This window comes from Echinococcus granulosus (assembly GCF_000524195.1).
Source record: "Echinococcus granulosus chromosome Unknown EG_S00041, whole genome shotgun sequence".
In the NCBI taxonomy this organism is placed as follows: domain Eukaryota; kingdom Metazoa; phylum Platyhelminthes; class Cestoda; order Cyclophyllidea; family Taeniidae; genus Echinococcus; species Echinococcus granulosus.
The window spans coordinates 18,943-39,161 of record NW_020170421.1 but is presented as its reverse complement, the minus strand read 5'-3'; the positions used below and the strand labels follow the sequence as shown (position 1 = coordinate 39,161).

At 43.5% G+C, this 20,219-nt stretch overlaps 2 protein-coding genes across 2 annotated transcripts; both read right to left on the bottom strand. All coding sequences in view use genetic code 11, as the record gives it.

Annotated features, from left to right (window-relative positions):
• Positions 1-3,010: 3,010 nt before the first annotated feature.
• Positions 3,011-3,871, bottom strand: EGR_05491 (Pro-Pol polyprotein; the record flags this gene model as incomplete). Its single annotated transcript, XM_024494740.1, has 3 exons — positions 3,011-3,350; positions 3,395-3,479; positions 3,715-3,871. The coding sequence occupies 3 exons, from the start codon at positions 3,869-3,871 to the stop codon at positions 3,011-3,013; spliced, it is 582 nt and encodes a 193-aa protein (XP_024350788.1).
• A 7,719-nt stretch (positions 3,872-11,590) lies between these two features.
• On the bottom strand, positions 11,591-19,744 carry EGR_05490 (Heterogeneous nuclear ribonucleoprotein A1; the record flags this gene model as incomplete). Its single annotated transcript, XM_024494739.1, has 10 exons — positions 11,591-11,656; positions 15,513-15,563; positions 16,280-16,403; positions 16,478-16,677; positions 16,711-16,795; positions 17,400-17,722; positions 18,252-18,386; positions 18,536-18,862; positions 19,368-19,464; positions 19,548-19,744. The coding sequence occupies 10 exons, from the start codon at positions 19,742-19,744 to the stop codon at positions 11,591-11,593; spliced, it is 1,605 nt and encodes a 534-aa protein (XP_024350787.1).
• Positions 19,745-20,219: the final 475 nt, after the last annotated feature.

The window sequence follows — 20,219 nt, the reverse complement described above, 5'->3', positions numbered from 1 at the left end:
TGAACTCTTCTAATTTTCTGCATGCCTTGAAGAAGTACTGCTCTCTCAATGATGACGTTACAGATAAGGATGTGAGTCTAGAAGGTGTGAATGGAAAGCCACGACGCACTGCCTTTGCAAACATGACCACACCACAGAGAGTGAAGGATGTTTTATAGGCACGTTCTCATCAACCGGTTAGGAAAGCACTCTCATGAAAGTTTTATCTTCGCGAGATTTGAAGTGAGTTGTTCTGCCGTTGCAGCACTTTGAGGTATGCTTTAATGGATCCAAGCGCCATACTTGTTTATTTGTAGAGAAACAGCTGCTTCTAATGACGGCCAAACTGATCAGATGTTGGTTACTAGCAGAGTGGAGTGGAGGTATATTCGAAGCCCTTAGTTGATTCGGTGCAATCGCCAAGTTTGGGTATATCGAGCAACGAGCAAAGCCTTTGTCGCTTTTGCCACTGCGGAGGCGTTCCATGATTTAGGAAAACTGAGATATTTCTGCATCAATAAGGTGGGCTCCCTCACTTTCACTGGTAATGATGGAACTTGTGGTGTAGCTGTTGTTAACTTCTAAACAAGGAACTGTCAACCCTCTTGGTTTATCAGACTTGACTTTTGCATGCTAGGATCCTTTTAAAGGGGCTCCAGTTAACTTTTAAGCATTCGTGCTGTGAAGGAGGCAGGCGAGTTATCTTGTCACACTTCATGTCTTAGTTCCGTCTGTTTATGTTTGGTTTGATGAGATGGGTATCGGCCTGGCATCAGACCTGATAAACTACTGAATGGATGACTTGACAAGCTATTTTTTGATGAGTTACAATTTCTCGGGAAATAAGCAAAGCACTGGCAGTTTAGACGAGCTCTCATAATTACTGCGTGAGGGATTAGCCTTAAGGGTCTATCTCAGGAGCAAGTTAACCACCACCGACGCCTCTGTGTTGCTTTGTACATATGTGACACGAGATGCCACTGATAACTGAAGGAAAGTCTATGACCTTACGGACAAGCGAAGCAGATAACTTTGGTAGCTGCAGATTTGGGTAATCAGTAATTGTAAACAAACAGGTAAGCAGAGCCCGTCATGCATTTGTGACATCTGGTACAGCTAAGTGGATTGCATAGTTACACACCTGCGACATCGGTAGGAGACGCCTTAGACCGTCAAACGATCCCACTTTGGAGTGTTATTCTGCCCATAATCTGACTTTCAGTGCGTAATCAGTCACTAATCTGTGCATTTGGGATACCAAATCACAGCACAACATTATAGCAGGCTCAAGATGTAACCCAAATAGCTCATTCGAGACAACGCGATGAAAGGTTGGGGAAAGGCTAAGTAGCTTGATGAATGAGAGGAAGCTGTGACTGGTGAATGAGATCAGATAACCCTTGAACCAACTCTTAAAATGGGGGTTGAAAATATGCCCACCGCAATGACAGGAAAAAGATTTACAGGGGATAAATCCAACAATCGACATTTCAGTCGTTTTGATACATGAGTTCACCTTCTGGGTCGTCGCCTTTGGAGACAGGATATATTTTTCGGTTGGCCACATGGGGCACTGGCAGCGGCTGGAGCAGTGTGATAGACCGTCAAGCCCTTAATGGTGTTCAGCCGTAGGCGTCGCATTGGATGACTATTGAACTGCTCAATGATCCACCCCCGCAGTTGGTTGCTTTACCTTGGGAAACTGTCAATGGGCTGTGTGCATGGTTAGATTGCTTGGCATGCTTTCACTTATTTCTCTTGATCAGTTGTTTCAGGCAGACGTAGATATGAATAACAGAATAATATCCACTTTTGAGTCTAAAAATGTTGCACTGACTCTGTTAATGTTACTTATGGAGGACAAAACTTGTTTTTCCTGGCATCAGGGTGTTGAACGTTGCCACGTGGGATAAATGTGTAGAAAAAAAGCGTTCTTTCTGTGAAATCAGTACTAATGAGTTCCCTAAAAGTCTAGATTTCGATGACTAAATGTCGAGTCTTCTGGGACTTGACATTCTCGTTCAGCCTCCCTCCTCTCCTGATCCCTGATCAGCTAATATTAAGTATAGTTACACTTTAAGGGCGTTGATGCTCACTATGAGGTCAACGCTAACCGATTAACATGAGGGTGCGATGAGGAGATCACTCCTTGCCACCGGCAATCCCATCTAACCTACCAACTTTCGAAGCCGCGTACGCCGCAAACCACACCCACCCTTTTACGTACTCATGCACGCTAATGAGGGATGTCCACACTGCCGTCTTGTCAACAAATGTAGTGTAACAAGTTCAGTGTTCCTCTCCTCCACCGCTGACCTTACACTCCTAAAGCGAGCAGACTGGCTAGCTGAGAACATCTTATATTGACTGCTGCCATAAAAGAGTAAAGAAAATCGAGGTTGCGTGGGTCCAAGGTCCATTTCCTGTTAAGGAGCCGTCGGCGTCCGCTCAGTTACGAGGTCAGTAATATATACTGACCGCTTCTCACCTAGAAGGTATATTCAAACAAGCGTGTATTGTGTATTCCCCTCAGCAATTTGAATGCCAGTCCCGGTCCTTCCTCCTATGAATGGTACCTACAAGTCCTATTTCCAGCGGTCTTATTCCTTACTATCCAAACTTCGTCTACGTGCCCAACAGGTGATGTACCTTTGTACGGTTGCAATTTGTTGTGATTAACCGTGATTGAGTGAGTATGCAGTTGTGCCGCAGACGAGGTAGTTCGTTACTGAGATGACTTTCATCATTAGGAATGCATCTTTCCTCCACGGATGACGGAAAGTGTGATGTACTACAGGTGGCGGAACAGGCCTGTATACCTCCCAATTGTGGATGCTCTTACTTAAAGTTGAGAATATGTTTCATCCCACCTTTCAGTCGCAGTACGCATTGTGGGACATTGTAAATTGCTACTTTACCGTTTGGAAAGAAAATGTCAGTTGGTACTATTTTTTCACCACCTGTGAGTATCTTAAACGGTGAAATGCCAGCTGGCGTATGAACTGTAGCCCTAAAGGTAAACAGGCACCATTTAAGGCACAAAACCTTCTTGTGGTGGCATATCCTTAGCGAAAACCTCCAGCAGTCCCATCAGAGTGCGATTCGATTCACCCACCTGCCCATTATCTTGTGGATGCGCGGGTGTTATGCGTGTCTTCGAAATCCTGTAGGTCTTACATAGTTTAGTAAAGAGCTGGTTTTCAAAATTAGCGCCTTGATTGGTGTGCACCATTTCTGGCACTTCGTGTTGACAAATTTGGCGATTGAATAAAATTGAGGCAGTCATTTTAGCGTCTTGTGCCTTCATGGATTCTGCATCGACCATTTTCGTAAAGAAGTCTACCACAACAAGGATATGTCGGTTTCCTCCGCTGCAATCAGTAAAAAACCCATGCCTATTCATGTCAATACCTACTCTCTATCCTGGAAAGCCTGCGGACATAGATTGGAGTGATGCAACCGCTGTGAAATGAGGCCTCTTAAAGCTGTTCCTGTTGCTGCTACAAATAATGCAGACTTCACAGATTTCCAATACACCTGGATTGAGCGAAGGCCAACAGTATCTTCTGCTTAAGACATCTAGCATCTTTCTTTCCGTTACATTCCCCTATTACTCATGTAATTCGTGAGGAACTCTTCGTACCAATGAGACCAGAACCATTAAGCGTTTAGGAGCTACATCATCCTAGTACAAATAATAACCTCTAGGGATAACTTCGACTATTATTCTCGTACTCGTCGGGTCACCAGGTTCAATGAGGATGTAAGAAGCCTCTCGTACACCATAGGGATGTTTGAGTTGATACACTGCGTCTTTCTTCAACCGGTTCCTGTTTTTGCCAGTACTGGTCTCTGAGACAGCGTCTGCATTACTATATGTAGCCCTCTTCATTTACTGTACTAAACTTAATTGACCTGAAAAGTTGCACTGTTGCAGTTCCTTGTATTATCGGGCCACCGAATAGTCAATCTCCTTCATTGCATTCTGCTGATTTGGTGCCTGCTAATCCCTTTTCACTATGAGCTTCCTCGCTATAAGGTGATGTCTGAAATGTCAAACCATTGTAAAAACACCGAACAGTTAGGGTCGGGTTGCACTTTTGCGATTTCCGCGTGGCATTGGAAAGTAGACGCTCCATTGCAGAGTCGAAAGAGCAATGACTAGAACCCATAAAGGCCGTTTAGCGATAATGAAAACTATCTTTTCTCTCTGTCCATTTATGCCACCTCCACTTGTCAGTATATTGATTTTAGGCCTAACGTGGGTAACTACTTTGATCCGTAAAGGGGGTCTAACGAAACATACACCTGAAGCAATGGAACCCACAGTCAAAGACCTCAGTCCTTCTTCTTTATTACAGCGGCAGATGTGGTCCATGGCGATTTTAATGGTTCTGTGACCACGCCTCTGATCATCTCTTGGACGCTATGGCTTATTTATTCCAGCAGAAGGCGCGGTTTGCGTCCAGGAGGCTGCCAAATCAGTCTAACTCCGTCGGTGTCTATCGCATGTTTCGCCCTGTTTGTTCTCCCCAGCTTAACACCTTGCCATGAAAATATATTCACGCACTTGATCAGTATCTCACGAAGTTCGTCCCTCCTAATGCCGGTGGCATGAGTATGCTACGCGCAGGGACTGTCTAGACTGCCCGTGAGTATAGCTGCAGCTGTGAATGGGATGCTGCAAATATAGTCGACGCCTTTCTCTGGCAGAGGAAAAGACTGTCGTGGCCTTATTTTGTTAGTGGATGAAGGAGGTGCCTTTCGTAAAATTCAGGGCGACATCAATACTACGTAGAAAATCAGCCCCAATAATTATGCTCCAAGTCAACACTGGATATGTGGAAAATTTCACTTTCTAGGTTTTCCTGCCTATGCTGACATGCAACGACGTCTCCCCTGTTACTACCACCCCTTTTTCTACCTAATTTAATGTGCTAAATAGTGAAACGATCATAATCTTGTGATATTCGTAAAGAGTCTCAAGATCTACTACTGCTGTGACCGCGCCAGAGTCAAAGAGGAAACTGTACGAACGTCTTTCTTGTTTGCCTGGGGCTTGCAGGAATGCATGGGAGCTGTTTGAGAGCGAACAATATAGGGAAAGGAAGGCTCACCTAATTTTGGAGCATAATGAAAAAGTTTCGATATGGGGGTGCGGAATTTGTTCCCCTGTTGAGCTTGTCGTAGCGCGAAACCGTTGACAGTCCTTGACGATTATTTGTTCAGAATATTATTAGCCCGCTGGGGGAGTTGAGGTCTGTGATGTGGAGTTTCTCGACCATAATAAGTGGGCAGACTCTGTGTCTAACTTGGATGGTTATCCAAAGAGCAACCAAAGTTGGAGGTGGGCCGCAGACATTCCACTCCGCTGGTAGCCAGGGATTTTTCGTGTACTCCTCGTCGTCTACGCCCGCTTTTTGGCAACGACGGAAGAACCCTGGGGTGAGTGTCTGCCCTTCCTGGTCGATGACGAGTTGGAATAATTACTGGTCACCTCTCGCCTAAATGACACATTCAAAAAGATACAAATCTAATCCAAAAACCAACTTTATAAGTCCAGCTCTTGAAGTCACCAGTCTTCAATTCGTTTTCATTCTCCAACAACTTGGTCATTGCTAGTGGAGCCGATGCTGCCACGCTAATGACACACCAAAACACAACGCGTTTAACTATGCTCGGAAATGTGTTTGGTTAGTATTAGATCTGCTTTAGTGATTACCTAGAACACAGTGAGTTTAAAATAGCTTCAGCCTAACAGATTCGGGGTCTTAGATATTTTTCCAGGTACATATGACGTAATTTTTAGACATTAGCACGAATAGTTGTCAAGACTGTAATTTCTTCGAATTGTGTGCCAAGTGCTTGATGATTGCATGATTATTTTACTTATACCTTTATAGAAAATGCCCTAAATTTGCATAGTGTGCTATTTAATTATTTTGACCGTTCTCTTATTCACTGATTACTCACATACGCTGATCGGTAGAATATATTTCTAAGCTTAGGTAATGTCTACTATATATCCGCTAGGGATCGATAGGGTGGCGCTGGACTAGGGACAGGCTAAACTCACTGCTACCCATCCTAGTTCCCAAGGTTCATTTGGATGCCTATGGTACGTGATCGAATATGGGACATTTCATCATAACGTACTATACTGAGTGCCCTTATTCGAATCAACAACCAGTGTTCTCAAATCGACTAAAGCTAAAATCTTCGACCAGCATCGGGTTGTCTCTCAACCAGAACCCAATCCGCGTCCGCGTTACTCAGTGGAAACTGAGAAAAGGCATGGCGCAGCAAAGATTCAACTTTTTGCCCCATCAGCCTAAAATAAATTACGTATCTCTTATCTGAGGTAAAAACAAAACAAAAGTGTTCCGCTGACAGATAGCAGGACGGAGACATAACAGCCGAATTGACCAATGCTTTATAATGAATAGACCTGCATTTTTCATGAAAACTGTTTAACTTAGGGCAGTGTGAATCAAACTAGAGTCGTAATGTGAGGTTGGAGACAGTTTGTGCAGAGCTTCTGATTGTAATACAAAAAAGATACCCACCGATATCCAGGGTTTGAGACCCATGCGTGTTTTCTGTTCCACTTGGGTCGACCACAACGCATATTACCAAACAGATGGAAGAATATGCAGATCCAGCAAAGTAAACACTAATTTCTGGTAAAAGATATAAATACTTGTTTACAATGGAATACCATACATAACATTGCCACACATTGAGCCCATTGGCGAATCAACTCAAAAATCTTATTGCTGATTTACAGAAGGCATCTTAGTTTTGTTCCCAGATCTGATAAAATACGTTACTTAGGTCACTTTATTGGGCACGTTTCAAGTTTTAGGCCAAAACTAGAAGTATCCTTTCCTAAAAGGTGTGAGTAGTGAAGTGTAACGCAGAGATTTCATATGATTAGTAAAAGACGAGTTCTAGGTATCTTTTGTAAGAAGTGTGAAGAAACATCTGCGCGCTCTGTGATTTGTGCACTTATTGTTAAGTAGCAATGGCACGGAAAGTTTACTGAGTACAGAGATAAGTACTGCTCCTTGATAGCTTTAAAGCGATTCGTCGACGTCGTTAATTGTAGAAGAAGTTAGACTGTAGGATTAGCCTTTAATGAGTGCCTGGTGCCTCATAACTCCCTTTTACGAGGTGTCCAATTTTGTCTTCCCAACTGCCATAACTGCACAAATTGGCAAACCGTGCTCAATTCGATGAAGACTATCTCCATCAACATTCACTGTAGCGACATTTACATTTGAGGATAGCAATTTAACTAGGAGACCTCAGTCTGAATTGTATTGTGGGAGGGAGGATCCATTAGCTCTCAGCTGCCTAAGATCAGACAATAAAGAAATCTTGAGTCAGTAGGTGTGCCATTCACATTAAAGCTAATTAAAAAGCAGAAGCGTACAATGTGAGAGAAAATGCGAGGTGGGTTCATGGAACCACTATTCTACACAATTTCCCGTGCAAAATGCCCCCCCCCCCATATTTCACAGATTTACACAAAGTTTGATTAAACACCGACCCACAACAATGGGAAAAGTGCTCTCACTATCCTGTAACAGCATCAAAGAAAGTATTTGTATACCTGTGTATGCCTGTGTTATCAGTTTGAAGTGGATGGCATCAAACATTACTAACCACCTTCAAACAGGTATGGAAAAATCACGGTAAAGTGGAGGAGGCACCTATCATAGTATTTATTGTGCCCAAAGTGTTCTATATTAAGAAGTAAGCATAAATGTCATGTGGATGGGTACTGTCTGCTATCATTAGCAAAATGTTCTTTTAATCACCGAAAAACTAGCAGCCAATCGCTACAACCTAGAAAATTCTCTACTCATAAATCTGCTGTTACCAGCCAGGGCCTAATTTTTTTAGGCTCTAGAGCACGAACAAACATTTAGGATTCCATTAGAGTCAGCACGTTATAATATTGAAAAGTGCATGGTTTTCTGGTGGTGCTAAACCATGATTCGACCTTACGCTAATACCTTTACTGAGGGGGTGAAAATTGCATATGGCATCCCTGTAAGCATGCATTGTGTGAATTAGCAAAGGGGTGCCCGACGGTGCACGGACAAGGAGTACTGCCACCGAAGCAGGAGGTGAGGCACACTCGCCTACACACATTACCCTACTCTAGTTACGCAAACTTGACATCAGAAAAGTTTACGTACGAAAAAGGAGCAGCATTAATGCTAGTTTCTGCCAAGCAAGGACTTACAAATCAGTTCTTTATTAGCTGGACTCACCGAGAACCAAAGCGACACAACTGCAAGAATGTCCACTGGCTGAACCTTAACAATGTTTTGTGTTGATTTGTCAAACTATCACGAGGATTGACCAATAGAAGTAGCGAAGTGGCCCCAACCAAGATTAGTCCCTAAATACGACACACATATACTGTCATTTGACTGGAAGGGAGTGCGATGAAGCAATACATTTAACAGGCTTATTTTGTATTCACGGTGTGATCAAACTTTTTAGTCATTTGCTCAAAGGTGGCCTTTCACGGTGTCAATGACGAGATGCGGGAAATGGAATAACATCGATCATGACGCTAAAATGGGTCACTTGCCATTATTTCACTGGCATTTATTCAACTGAGCAGATGGGTGGGTGATACAAATGAGAGACCTTGCACCGACAGATATGTTGTTCGCATCAACAGTCAGGTGAGATAGAGCCTCCTATCTTGGATTTACAGTATGGAAGGGTTGTAGAAGACTCACCCACTGAAGTTGTAAATAGGAGCGGTGCAATGGAATAACTAAAATGGATGTGAGATATGCAGATAAATCGACACAATGACGGTTGCTAGTACTGCAAATGAGGGATTGAGGGAGAGAGGGAGGAATGAGTACGAAAATTGTGCAATGAAATTCTCGAGAGCATTCGTAAAATTCGTATGAGGACACGAAAGTGTGATCAAACGGGTGGAGTTCAAAATCGCAATTGCAGATGGGATGGAGGGCAACAGTGAACTTGTCGCCTCCACTGTGCCATGTGGATACACTTGCTTGCGAGCCTGTATGCTATCACAAGCCAGGCTCTTGACAGTACGTTGCATCCACTCACATACAGAATTTAATGCAGCCATACTTCATCTTATCTACGGCAACCCATTTCGAAGTCTACGAATATGCAGGTATCACAACGATGCTTTCCCCACTCAAGTGACGAGAACGCACCTAAAGAACAGCCTTCACTTCCTGAGGTGTGGTTGTGCTCACGAAGCAATGCTCCGTAGCATCTCACTCATATGTTAAAGATTGTGGTTACTCTCCCCCTTCTCGTCTTCCTCGAACCCGAAATGAATACATTGATGCCTCACCCATAGATGGCCAGATGTCTATCATTGCTTTCCTGCTCTCATGCCTCTAGCCTCACATACCATGTCTTCCCACTCATGATTCAACCCACAGTTATTGCGGAATTGGCGGTCTTCTGGTCGACTGACTACGTTCAGCATTATGCCATCAACACAATCACCCTATCATTCGCCCAAAGAAATGGGTAGTGCAACCATTCAAGCACTTGTTACAGCCACAAATTACAAACATCGGGTGAAATGAAGTCCGCATTTTAGATGCGAAATACTGTCCAACTCCATTTTTCTCCTTCTCTCTTTCTTCTTCATTTCTTTCAAGTTCTCAAACACACGTCAGCTGACATTTCCATCCATTTGTTTAAATAGTTGCTAATCTAGTTGAACTGCAATACTCCCCAACATCTTGAGCACCGAAGACCCCTTGCAGAATGCTTTTATTTCTCCTCCACAACCCTCCCTTCACCTCTGTGCTTTCGTCGTTTAAGCCAAATGGAAGAGAACAAATTATCCACACATCCACAGGGTAGGGATTTGGCGACACCAAAACTAAACTAGATCACTATTAAGACTCAGAGAACAAACTCTCTATGTCCGCATTTTAGATAGTATATAAATCACTTAGCCGAGCAGTCGACCTCATTCCTCCTTCTTCTTCGTCTTCAGCTTGAAGGGCCCTACCTGTACATGGCCACCCTCGGTAGAGTGCGGACAGTCAGTCAGCGCACGATCTGACTGCAACAAATCTTGGTGAGTCAAGAAGGTAAAGCTTCTCAACTCGTCTGTTATGCAGTCCCTCACAATGCGGCAGATTCGATGACGGCACCGTACAGGTCTAACTGTTGTCTCAGCTGTCCCTCTGTGAGGTTGGGTCTAAACCTGCACACGTACAGCTTCAACTCAAACGTTACTGTGATACTTAAAACTAGCTGAACCCACTTAAGCTTACAATAATTAACAGTCAATCATACTTCTTTAACTGCCGGCACTACTTCGATCCGTCAGCTCGACAGAACAAGAGTAAGCAAGAAAGTACTCAAGATTCCTACCTCAACGCAAATACCGCACACGGCAATTGAATACCGCCCAGGTGCCTGTCAAGTTCAGCTGTGTACATCATGTCATGAGCCACTCATTGACTCGTGCTTAAGCAGGTTTTGCAGAATTTACAAGGCAAATAAATAACTTGCATTACAAATTAAAAACCACTAATGCTTACACAGTTGCAGTATTTCTCAGGGCACTGCACACACACCTGGCGGTGACAATGGTGACAAAGAACCAACAGTTTGGACTAATTTTGCCCCTGACAGATTGTGTAGCATGTTAAAAGAGCGCCTAGTTTCGCCGGTGCATTTTAGGAAACTTCATTCGGTGATGGATGAACCGTAATATCATGGTCAAGTAGAAATTGCGTCTGCACGGCTGTACAATGGAATCGACAAGTTCACCTCGTCCTTACACAGGATAGTGCCCCTCTCCATCACTTCTACTAAGGTGGCCATGAAATTAAACTCACAAGGGTTGATGTAAATTAAACGTTTAACAACCTGATTATTTTTCCTTTTTAAGGCCAGAGTCACCACTTTAAAGGAACCCATCAGGAGAGATAATGCAAGAGTAACATTACTGAACCACTAAGCAAGACATTTAGCCAATTCACCACTAATTTGCGGATATTTATACCTCCATTCCCTTATTTTATTACATTACACATTACTTTCACTAAGCAGAACTACTCTCAAACCCCTATTTGTAATTGCGACCTCCTACGGCTCCTATTTTGCACTTGCAACCCCTCTGGTTTAGCCTCAATGGTTTGTCCCAATACGAGTTCTCGAGAGACTTTGTACGCCACCGTACCATTGGATATTTCATTGCACAATACCCTTCTTCTCTCCACGTCTCATCAACCATCATTGTATTGAACTCCTCACATTACTCCTTTCCAAATGGGCTATTTTAGTTCATCTCTCCTACCTATAATTTCAGAGCTTTTCGCTTACACTATCTCCGCAACTTTAGCTCTATGATAGCGCCATCTCACCTGCCCGTTGATGTAACACACGTGCCTGTCTGTAAAAACTCTGTTAGCTGGATCACCCACCCATCTACTCATGTGTATAAATGCCATTAAATAAAAAAATCAGTTGCTCATTTCAACGTCTCACTTGGTATTACTCCGTTTCCCTGAATCCTGTCGGGACTGCGAAAATATAGTTATGCTCAATCAATTTACAACTTCGCGCACACCTAACAGATGAAATAGCCGGCAGAAGAACCCACCGCCTCGTCAGAACCTGCTGCGGCTGGGTGACGCTACGCATGTCAAATTATAATGGCAAGGATGCTTGCCTTTTGTAGCGGTCGATTCTTGTAACGGTTTAACCAATCAGTGCAGTGCGTCGTTGTAGTTTAATTAAGAGTTGCTCTGGAAGGGTTGCTTCTACACTACTTCATCCAGGACTTGTACCGCTTGCTAAGCTGCAAACATATGTATCAGTGCCATCCCTCTCTCATATGAAAGCAACTCCCATGTCACATGTTGACAACATAAAAAGATTTATTCACGTACAAAAATGGCCTCACCTCTCCTGCCGGTAGTAGCATTCGATGATTGCACGACTCAGTGCGGCACATTGACGATTTACACAACGTAAGCATTGCGGATAGAGTCAATTCATGGAAATAGAGACGCTTAGGTAAAACGTTTGGGTGCTACGTCCTTTCGTGATTAAAGCAGCACCTTGACAATGAGTGCATGCTAAAAAGGTGCTCTTCTATGGGTAACATCAAAAATTTATAATCAAGAAATTAGGTGCACACAATAATCAAAAAGTCAAAATCATTTTAATGCTGAAAAGTGAGCAGAAATCAGGATGAAACCGTTAAACTACCATCCATGCCGGCTTTAGGAACAAATGCATAAAATGGGGAGAATATTGGAGTAGCTTAATTCCAAGAATTTTTTCTAAAGGTCTGCATACATCGTTGTGATAATCAACATAAGTACAATTACCCTTAAGGATCTTGGGATTATCACTCAAAATGCCGAACAAATTGCGGCGAAAGCTACTGTGTTAATGTTAATAGATCCTGTCATGGCTAGCACTTACGCACTTATTTACATAAAAACCTAACAAAGTAGTATTCCTTAATTCATACCAAAATCTTGCAATACTGACTGTTTATTTAAACACACAGTATTCAAGGTTAATATCAAAGTTTTTCCCGGTATCAGCCAATCACGCTTTCCCGCGCCTTTAGACCCGTGCTACATCCAGGTGTCACAGTGGCTTAGCAACACCAACTGCACAAGAAATAGTCAAGCTGGCTGAGGACGAGAACGAGTTGGCGAATTTTTGCAAAGTTTCTTACCCTCACTTATATTCTCTTCTAATGCATGGCCAAAGTTTGGTAGTTTTTTTTCTATGATTTCTGGAGAAAATTGAAATTTTGTCGTCAACGTGGTTTGGAGAAACGTTTAAGCTAACGGCCATTAAAATAAATGAGAAAGTTTTGTGCTCATGTATTACATGAAATGTGTATCGAAGCCAGAATGCGGATCGCATGCCATCAGATCTCGAAAGCTGCTGTCTATTCGACTGACCTTCCCTTCTTCCCTTTCAGCGAACGGTTTAGTATCACCTGGTGTGGGTTATGTTACAGATCATTACGTTTGACGAGCTGCAGGGCCCCATAGACTTATGCACAGCATATCAGTCCCAATTTTAATGTATTTGGGAACTTGGGTCGACAAATGATGAGCAAAGTTGAAACAGTGCAATTTTTTATATTTTGAAGCATTTTGAGCTCTCGTACTGCTTGGCTGAGAGAAGCATTCAAAGTGGTGTTCAGGCCAAAAAACTTAATTTTTAGAAGCAGATGTAGCTTTTCAGTTTTCTAAGCATGCAAGTGAGGAGAAAATGTTCCTAAAGGCACTAGTATATCTCCATAAAACTGTGATTTATGACGTTAAAGTGGGACGAGAAATACGGTTAACGAAGTGCAAAAACGCATAAAACTGATTAAAACCACAACAAAGTACTTCTTGCGTTGGCTAAAGCGCAGCATTTGAGGTAAAAATCTTTACTTTCGGTATCTTCTAGTTAGGCGGATTTTGACATGCGCTCAGAAGAATTCCGATTAGTCGGTGAAGATACATTGAGACTATTCCTGCCTGTTTATAATGTCCTTCTTGGCTCTGTCCATTTAGCAATTATCAGTGCACTTATAGTTTACCTCGGTGTATAAGAGCGAGCTTAAAGACCCCCCAGAAATGTTTGTAAATGGGACAAATTTCTTCGCAATTCTACTCCGCCACCCCCCACTTCTCTCCCTCTTTTCCTCTTTCTTCCATCTCAGTGTCTAGATCCTCTGATTTGAGTTATCATGCTCATGCTCTCTGTTGGCCTCCTTTCAGCCTCTCTTCCTAACACTTCGATGCCTGCACAATTTGATTCATCATCACAACCTTCACCTGTCTACCCCTCTTAGCTCATCCTTCTCCAAGTTCTTTATTTTGTCATCTGTGCACTTGCCATTCCTAGGCTTTCCCACTTGGCCTTCATTCAACACGGCTGGCACATACCTGTCTTAAGTATCGCTTCCATCTCACCCTCTTTCAATTCTTTTTTACTGTCCCTCAAAGCCTGAATTCACTATTCGCCTACTCTAAGTGCTACTGCTCTATCTCTTTCAAAATCTCCTTTGCCATCTTTTCGCCCTCCCTCCATCTCAATTCATTTAGTTGAAGAGACTCAGTCGCCATTCCTTCATACATGTGTTTGTCAGTTCTTCTCCCCCTTATTTTAGCCGCCTCCTCCTTTCCTTATAACTCCTGTTTCCTCTGATCACCATTCACCATTCCTTCCCCTTTGCGTTTAGCTTAATTCTGTCCTCCCCCCTTCTCCTTTAAGCAGTACCTATTCCATAATTTTCATATATTTAGCATTCGTCATCTTTGCATACTTTTTCTTCTCCTATCCTCCCCTGATGGTTATGCCGTCAATGCTATCATTCACTTCAACTAAAACCTTCCCACTACTCCTCTCCTCATTCCTTGTGCCTTAGTATAGTATCCGCGCATTCTTGTCAATGCTGCTCAACTTCTTCGTCCTATTATTTATGCTTCAAATACGACACGCTTTATAGGACGCAATTAACCACCGATTCGCCTTGATACTGCTCAACCAATTTTCATTCTTCCTACATTGGAATATATTGCTATTTCAACTAGACTTCGTAAATACGTTTTGTTCAACCCTTTCTCTATTTCTGCAAAATCTTTCTACTCCTGCACCGTCAATTTTCCACAAACTCCCCATCCTACCACAGACATATGTCGTAGATAAATCAGGTTCGACGTTGCAAGCAATTTGGACCAATGCATTAGTTAAAACAACGCGTAGCATGAAGTGCAACAGCTATCCTCTCAATTTGCATGAAACCAGTGGCGAGTCGATTTCTACCAGAGCGTCGTTTCAGTATGGAACCAAACGCTGCAATAATGGCTACGCTCTTTCACCACTCCCGGTGACTGCAGCACACATCGAGCTTGAGCCTCAACATACACTGTTATTCAAAATGCAAGGTGACAGTAATAGTGAATGCGTACACGCAAGATCGTGCGATGGATTTGGGGTATCCTAGGTACTTAAAGCTCAGCACGTTGCAGCGAAAAAAACGAGGGCTTGCAGATGCAGAAGGATATTGAAAGAAGGTCCTTGACATGGTGTGAGGTAGATCGCATGACTTTGGTGGTGATGGTCCTTTGCGGTCGTTCATTGTAGCACACATCCTTTTTTATACCTGAAGTGGCGCAATAATATATATACATAAGACTAGAAACAGTTAGAAATTTAGTCCAGAAGTTGTTTTACGAATGTTATTGAAGTAAAATGGCTACTGTTTTCCTTCTCTTTGTCACTAATAATACGCGTAATGATACCCTTTGCAAGGTTTAACCATGCATCCTCCCTTAGATGGTACAAGTTACAGAAGTACGAAACCACAAGAAGCAGTCAAATCAACTGAGACCTACAAACACTCAAGCCTAACAGAAAAAGCACAACTGCGCCTCTTCCATGCAATTAAGCTAATGCCATTCCCGCAACAATGGCGAAGCGCTGACTTTCGTCAGATACTAGATGTCAGAAACAAGCTTCAAACATACCTCTGGTGCGGACTTAAAGCGGAACGTTATTTGACAGGCATCAACGACAGACTAAGGGAAATATACAGATTGCATTACCCAATAAATAAGCGCTTTTTCTTGCTCTCCCTCTTGCCTTCTTCAATCCTTTAAGGATACGTATAACATCCAAATTGTCCAAGATAGCTATAGAACAGGCACAGCAAGCCACACCTTTACAACATTACAATCACACTCGTAGCAAAACAATAATCACATGAATCTTACCTTTTCTCGACCGTTCTTCTAAACATCTGTTCTCTCCGATAGTTACTCCGAATTGAGCCGCGGATTGGAGTGTTGAGGCTAGTAGTGTCACTGCCTTGAAGAACGCTGTTATTCACTTTACCCTTGTCATCGGAACTGTGTACAAAAGTAGGCACCTTAAAGATTTGCTATTATTCATCCTCAAGGTGACATAAATCACACATCTATCTACTTGGGCAAATGCCACCCTCGCAGAAATGGCAAGGGCTTAACTTTAAAAGCAAATAAACGGGAGACATTACACGGAAAAAAGGTGCTGAAAATACGTCCTTAAACAAAGCACCACGTCATTACGAGCAGCAGGATGTATGGGAAGCAAATGCAAACAATTAAGCACTTCCTTGCTTCAATCTGTTAACATGTGGCAAACGGCGGCGGAGTATCGTATCCCCGGGTTGTGGAGTATTAACTGCTGCTGCTACCGTTTGTACTGCCTTTGGAGTGGAGAAATCTACGCAAGTCATGGGCACGGCTTGACTCACCTTCACGTTGGTGATTTCACCGAATTGGCTAAAGCGTTCCCGAACGTTCCTACTTGTTTGAGGCAGAGGATCATGAACAACCAAATGAAGATCAGTTTTGGCGGCATTGGGAACCACTGCTTTTCTACCAACAGATGGATAAAGTGGTTAGATCCACAAATGCAGACCTCAGAGTGCTGCAATCATAGTGCAACTTACTTTGAAGCTCGAGAATATGCAGATCGCACGATGATGCTTTTTCCGTTCAGTTGATGAGGACGTGCGTCCAGTATAGCCTCTACTTCATGTGGTGTGGTCATTTTCACGAAGGCAATGCCTCCTGCCATCCCACCTTTACGCTTGAGAATCAAGTCTACACCTGTCACGTTGCCGTAGCGAGAGAAGTAATCCTTCAAGGCCTAATTTGTGGCCGAAGATTTCAGGGTACCAACGAATAGGCTCAGCTTATCCACTTCTCGCTTACCGCCGGTGCCACTATCTTCGCCTTCTTTCCCCACCTTGTCGTCCTCCTTGTCCCTTAAAAAAAATTTATTACTACTCCACCACAGATGAAGAGAAAACATTTATTACTTCCTTCCCTTAGTCCCTCAGGCCATACACATCATGGTTCTTCGGTCATGAATCAGCCCACAATACCCACCACTTCGTTGCGGATCCGACGATTTTTTATTCAACGGACCACATGCAATATTGTGTCAGCACCAAAATTATTCGATCAGTCCGTCCAAATAAAATGGCTGGTGCAATAATTTATGCACTCGCTAAAAGAAGGTCCGTCTTTTAGGCGTAGAAAGCGGCCTAGTTTCCTCCTTCATTTTCCTCTTTATCTTCGTTTCATTCGAGTTCTCCATCTTATCTCAGTCAACAGTCATGGCCACTTGCCGAATTCACTCCCAACCTTGCTGAACTGAAGAACTGCCTAACATCCTGCAGACGGGAAGTTCCTTATAATGTGTGCTTTTCGTTTCACATCCACAACATTCCCTTCACCTCTGTCTTCATCATTTAATCCAAAGGGCATAGAACAACGATATGAATATACGGAAATGCAACCACAGGATAATGTGGATTCCGAGAAGGGATTCCAAAAGTCCCAAATCCAGATAAAAGTTCGACCTACTTGGCATCCATCTTCTTTTTGATCTTCATTCTAAAGGGTTTCACATTCACGAGACCACCCTCAATAAATTGCGGACAGTCGGCCAATGCACGAGCTGCGTGTGCCTCCTCCCTGAAGGTCACGAAGGCGTAGCCCCTTGACTTGTCTGTTTTAGAGTCACGCACAACGTAGCAGTCAGTGACGGCACCGTACTGGGTAAAGTGCTGCCGCAGTTGACTATCCGTGTGGTTGGGCCGCATCCCGCCTACGTACAGCTTCACCCGAGACATTGTCACGGTGGTGACAGGCGAAGCGGCATTTCTGTTTCGAAGCACACACACGAACTGCATCAAACATCCCTTGGTGTTTTCTACCCCAACCCAATCTATTCATCCACCTTATCTCCATCCTTCCCTTTCTCCTCTTTGCATGCTTCTTAGTAGTATTCATTCTCGTTCACTCGCACTGCCAGGGTGTGGCCAACTCACAACTTTGCCACAAGTTATAAGGAAAGGAGTAAACCTCAACTGCCTTTCATTACACAAATGCTTTCCACATCTCCAATAATATGTTAACGGAAGGTGTACATTCGCCATGTCGCACCTACCTTTGGTCCACAGTTTCACTGCGAGAAGGAAGTAGTGGGAGCGGCACTTTAGTGCCTAACCAAGGCAAATCTACATTTGCCTTTACCATTCACCCCAGGGATAGAAAGTAACCTGATTCGGTAGCTGCAGCTACACGCTGCATTACTATCACAAGTCGTCATCATTGGAAGTCCAAAATTTAGCCGTCATCGTCTCCGTAAGGAACATTCAACTCGAGCATCTCTTTTACGTAGCTGCATCATATGAATGTGTGTTTAAAACTTACCTTACTGAAGCGATCGGATTGATTCATCTGTGTTACGGGTAGAAACGGAAGTGATTCTACCATCTCTCTCAATAGCGCGGCATCAAAGAGGAGTCCTTTTAGTGATTTTTGCATTGCCACCACTACTTTCAAGTCCTACTCGAGAAAGGAAACACAATAAAGTAATTTATATGGATTAAGAAGGAAGGAGGGCAACAAGAACGGAGAAAAGGTGAAACACGAATAACTGGGGGAGACAGTAAGGGTAATTCGCAATACTTAGTGAAGTATCTGACACCACTCACCTTCATCCCTTCCAGCAACATGCGGGCATTTTGTGTCTTGTCTATCTTGGTCAAAAGGTTCGTGATTCGACGGACGGGTTCGTCTATATTTCCGAAGCCAGCCAAATCCGCCATCTCCACTTTTGCTGTAGCGGCGTCCAGTGCTTTGCTCGCGGCCGCACACAGCTCAAACACTGCGTTTTCTATGGCACCGACAATCCCGTCCTTTGTTTTCTCCTTCGTTGTCAATGCTGAAGCTTTTAACTCTTTCAGCTCCTCTACACGCGACTTCAAATCCGCTGTGTGGCAGGATAGGCCATTCAACCTCTTTCGAAGTATTAACCTGTACTGCATGTAGGAAAGGGAGGTGAGCAGATAAGTAGGCAGAAATGCAATGTGCAGATTTGCTACCAACTCTTCAATTTGTAATCCCATGTGGCATGATTTGACGCACCTAATACTTTGTGAAAACTCATGGCATAAACAGCGAGCTTAGGATCACAGCAACCGAAAAAGCGTTGAATGGTCCTAGTCTGCGGTCAATCACACTCCTTCGATCTTACCAGAACCTCAATTGCCCACTTCAAGAGTACAAGTGTGAACGTGAAGGCACCCAAGTCCCCTTTTTCTAGACAATACATTGCGATACAATACAATAACTGCGCAAGGTAATCACACGCCTACGCGTGGGTGCAAAACTACCGCACGCGCACAACTACCACAAGTTCCAGCCAAATTCAAAGCCGTTCATCAAGTCATGGATCACTTACTGGTCTGTGTTTAGGCACGCATTCTACAATTTACAAGGAAAATGAACAAGCTAAAACATATTTTAATAATCACTGATACTTACACTGTTATGGTGGCTCTCAGTGCATGGCGCACAGATCTGACGATGGCAATGATGACAAAAGGCCAACAGTTTGGGCTGGATCTGCTTACTACAGGCGCTGCAATTTATAAAGGAAGGAGGAGTTCCGCCTATTCCGCCTTCCTTAATTAACATCTCCTCGCCTGCTCCTCTATTCTTCACTTGCTGCTTCTGCTCCTGCCCCGTTGCAAGGAGAGTAAGCGAAGCCGAGTCATAACACCGCTGTTTGGACGCAGTTTCGCTGCGTCAAACTCCACATGGCAGTAGATGCAACGGGCTGCCACGGCCATGGATTGTGGCAGCAGACAAGGTCGCAAGCAAAATGTGTGGCCACATGGCAGAATGTAGGGGTCACTCATCCTTCTCGATATAACATAAAAAGACAAAACGCTCATCAGCCTGGTTAATTATACCTCTTAACAGCCACAGTCCCAACAACGGCTACAAATACAGTCGTCGCTTTAAAGTAATTCACTGAGTGTGAAAATGATGCCGTGCTCTACATTTCAGTGTTGAAGAAGCCATGAAAGCCAGTCGTCAATGGCGCATGGAGGGCCGCAGCCATTTTTTAGTTATTTTACCCCTCAGAACCCTCATTCTCCCTAGACTCCACTTCCATCAAACAGCATAACTATGTAATCCTACCCCCACCCCCATCCGTGCCTTTGCCTGCTCAAACCTCTTTTCGCTGACTCACAACCCCTCTGATCTGGTCGCAATGGATTATACTAATACGAATTTTGGGAAGACTACTCCCTACTATACACTTGGACATTTCACGACACATTTCTCTTCCTCCTTCCTCCCTCCTACATACTTCTGCAAATGACCCGC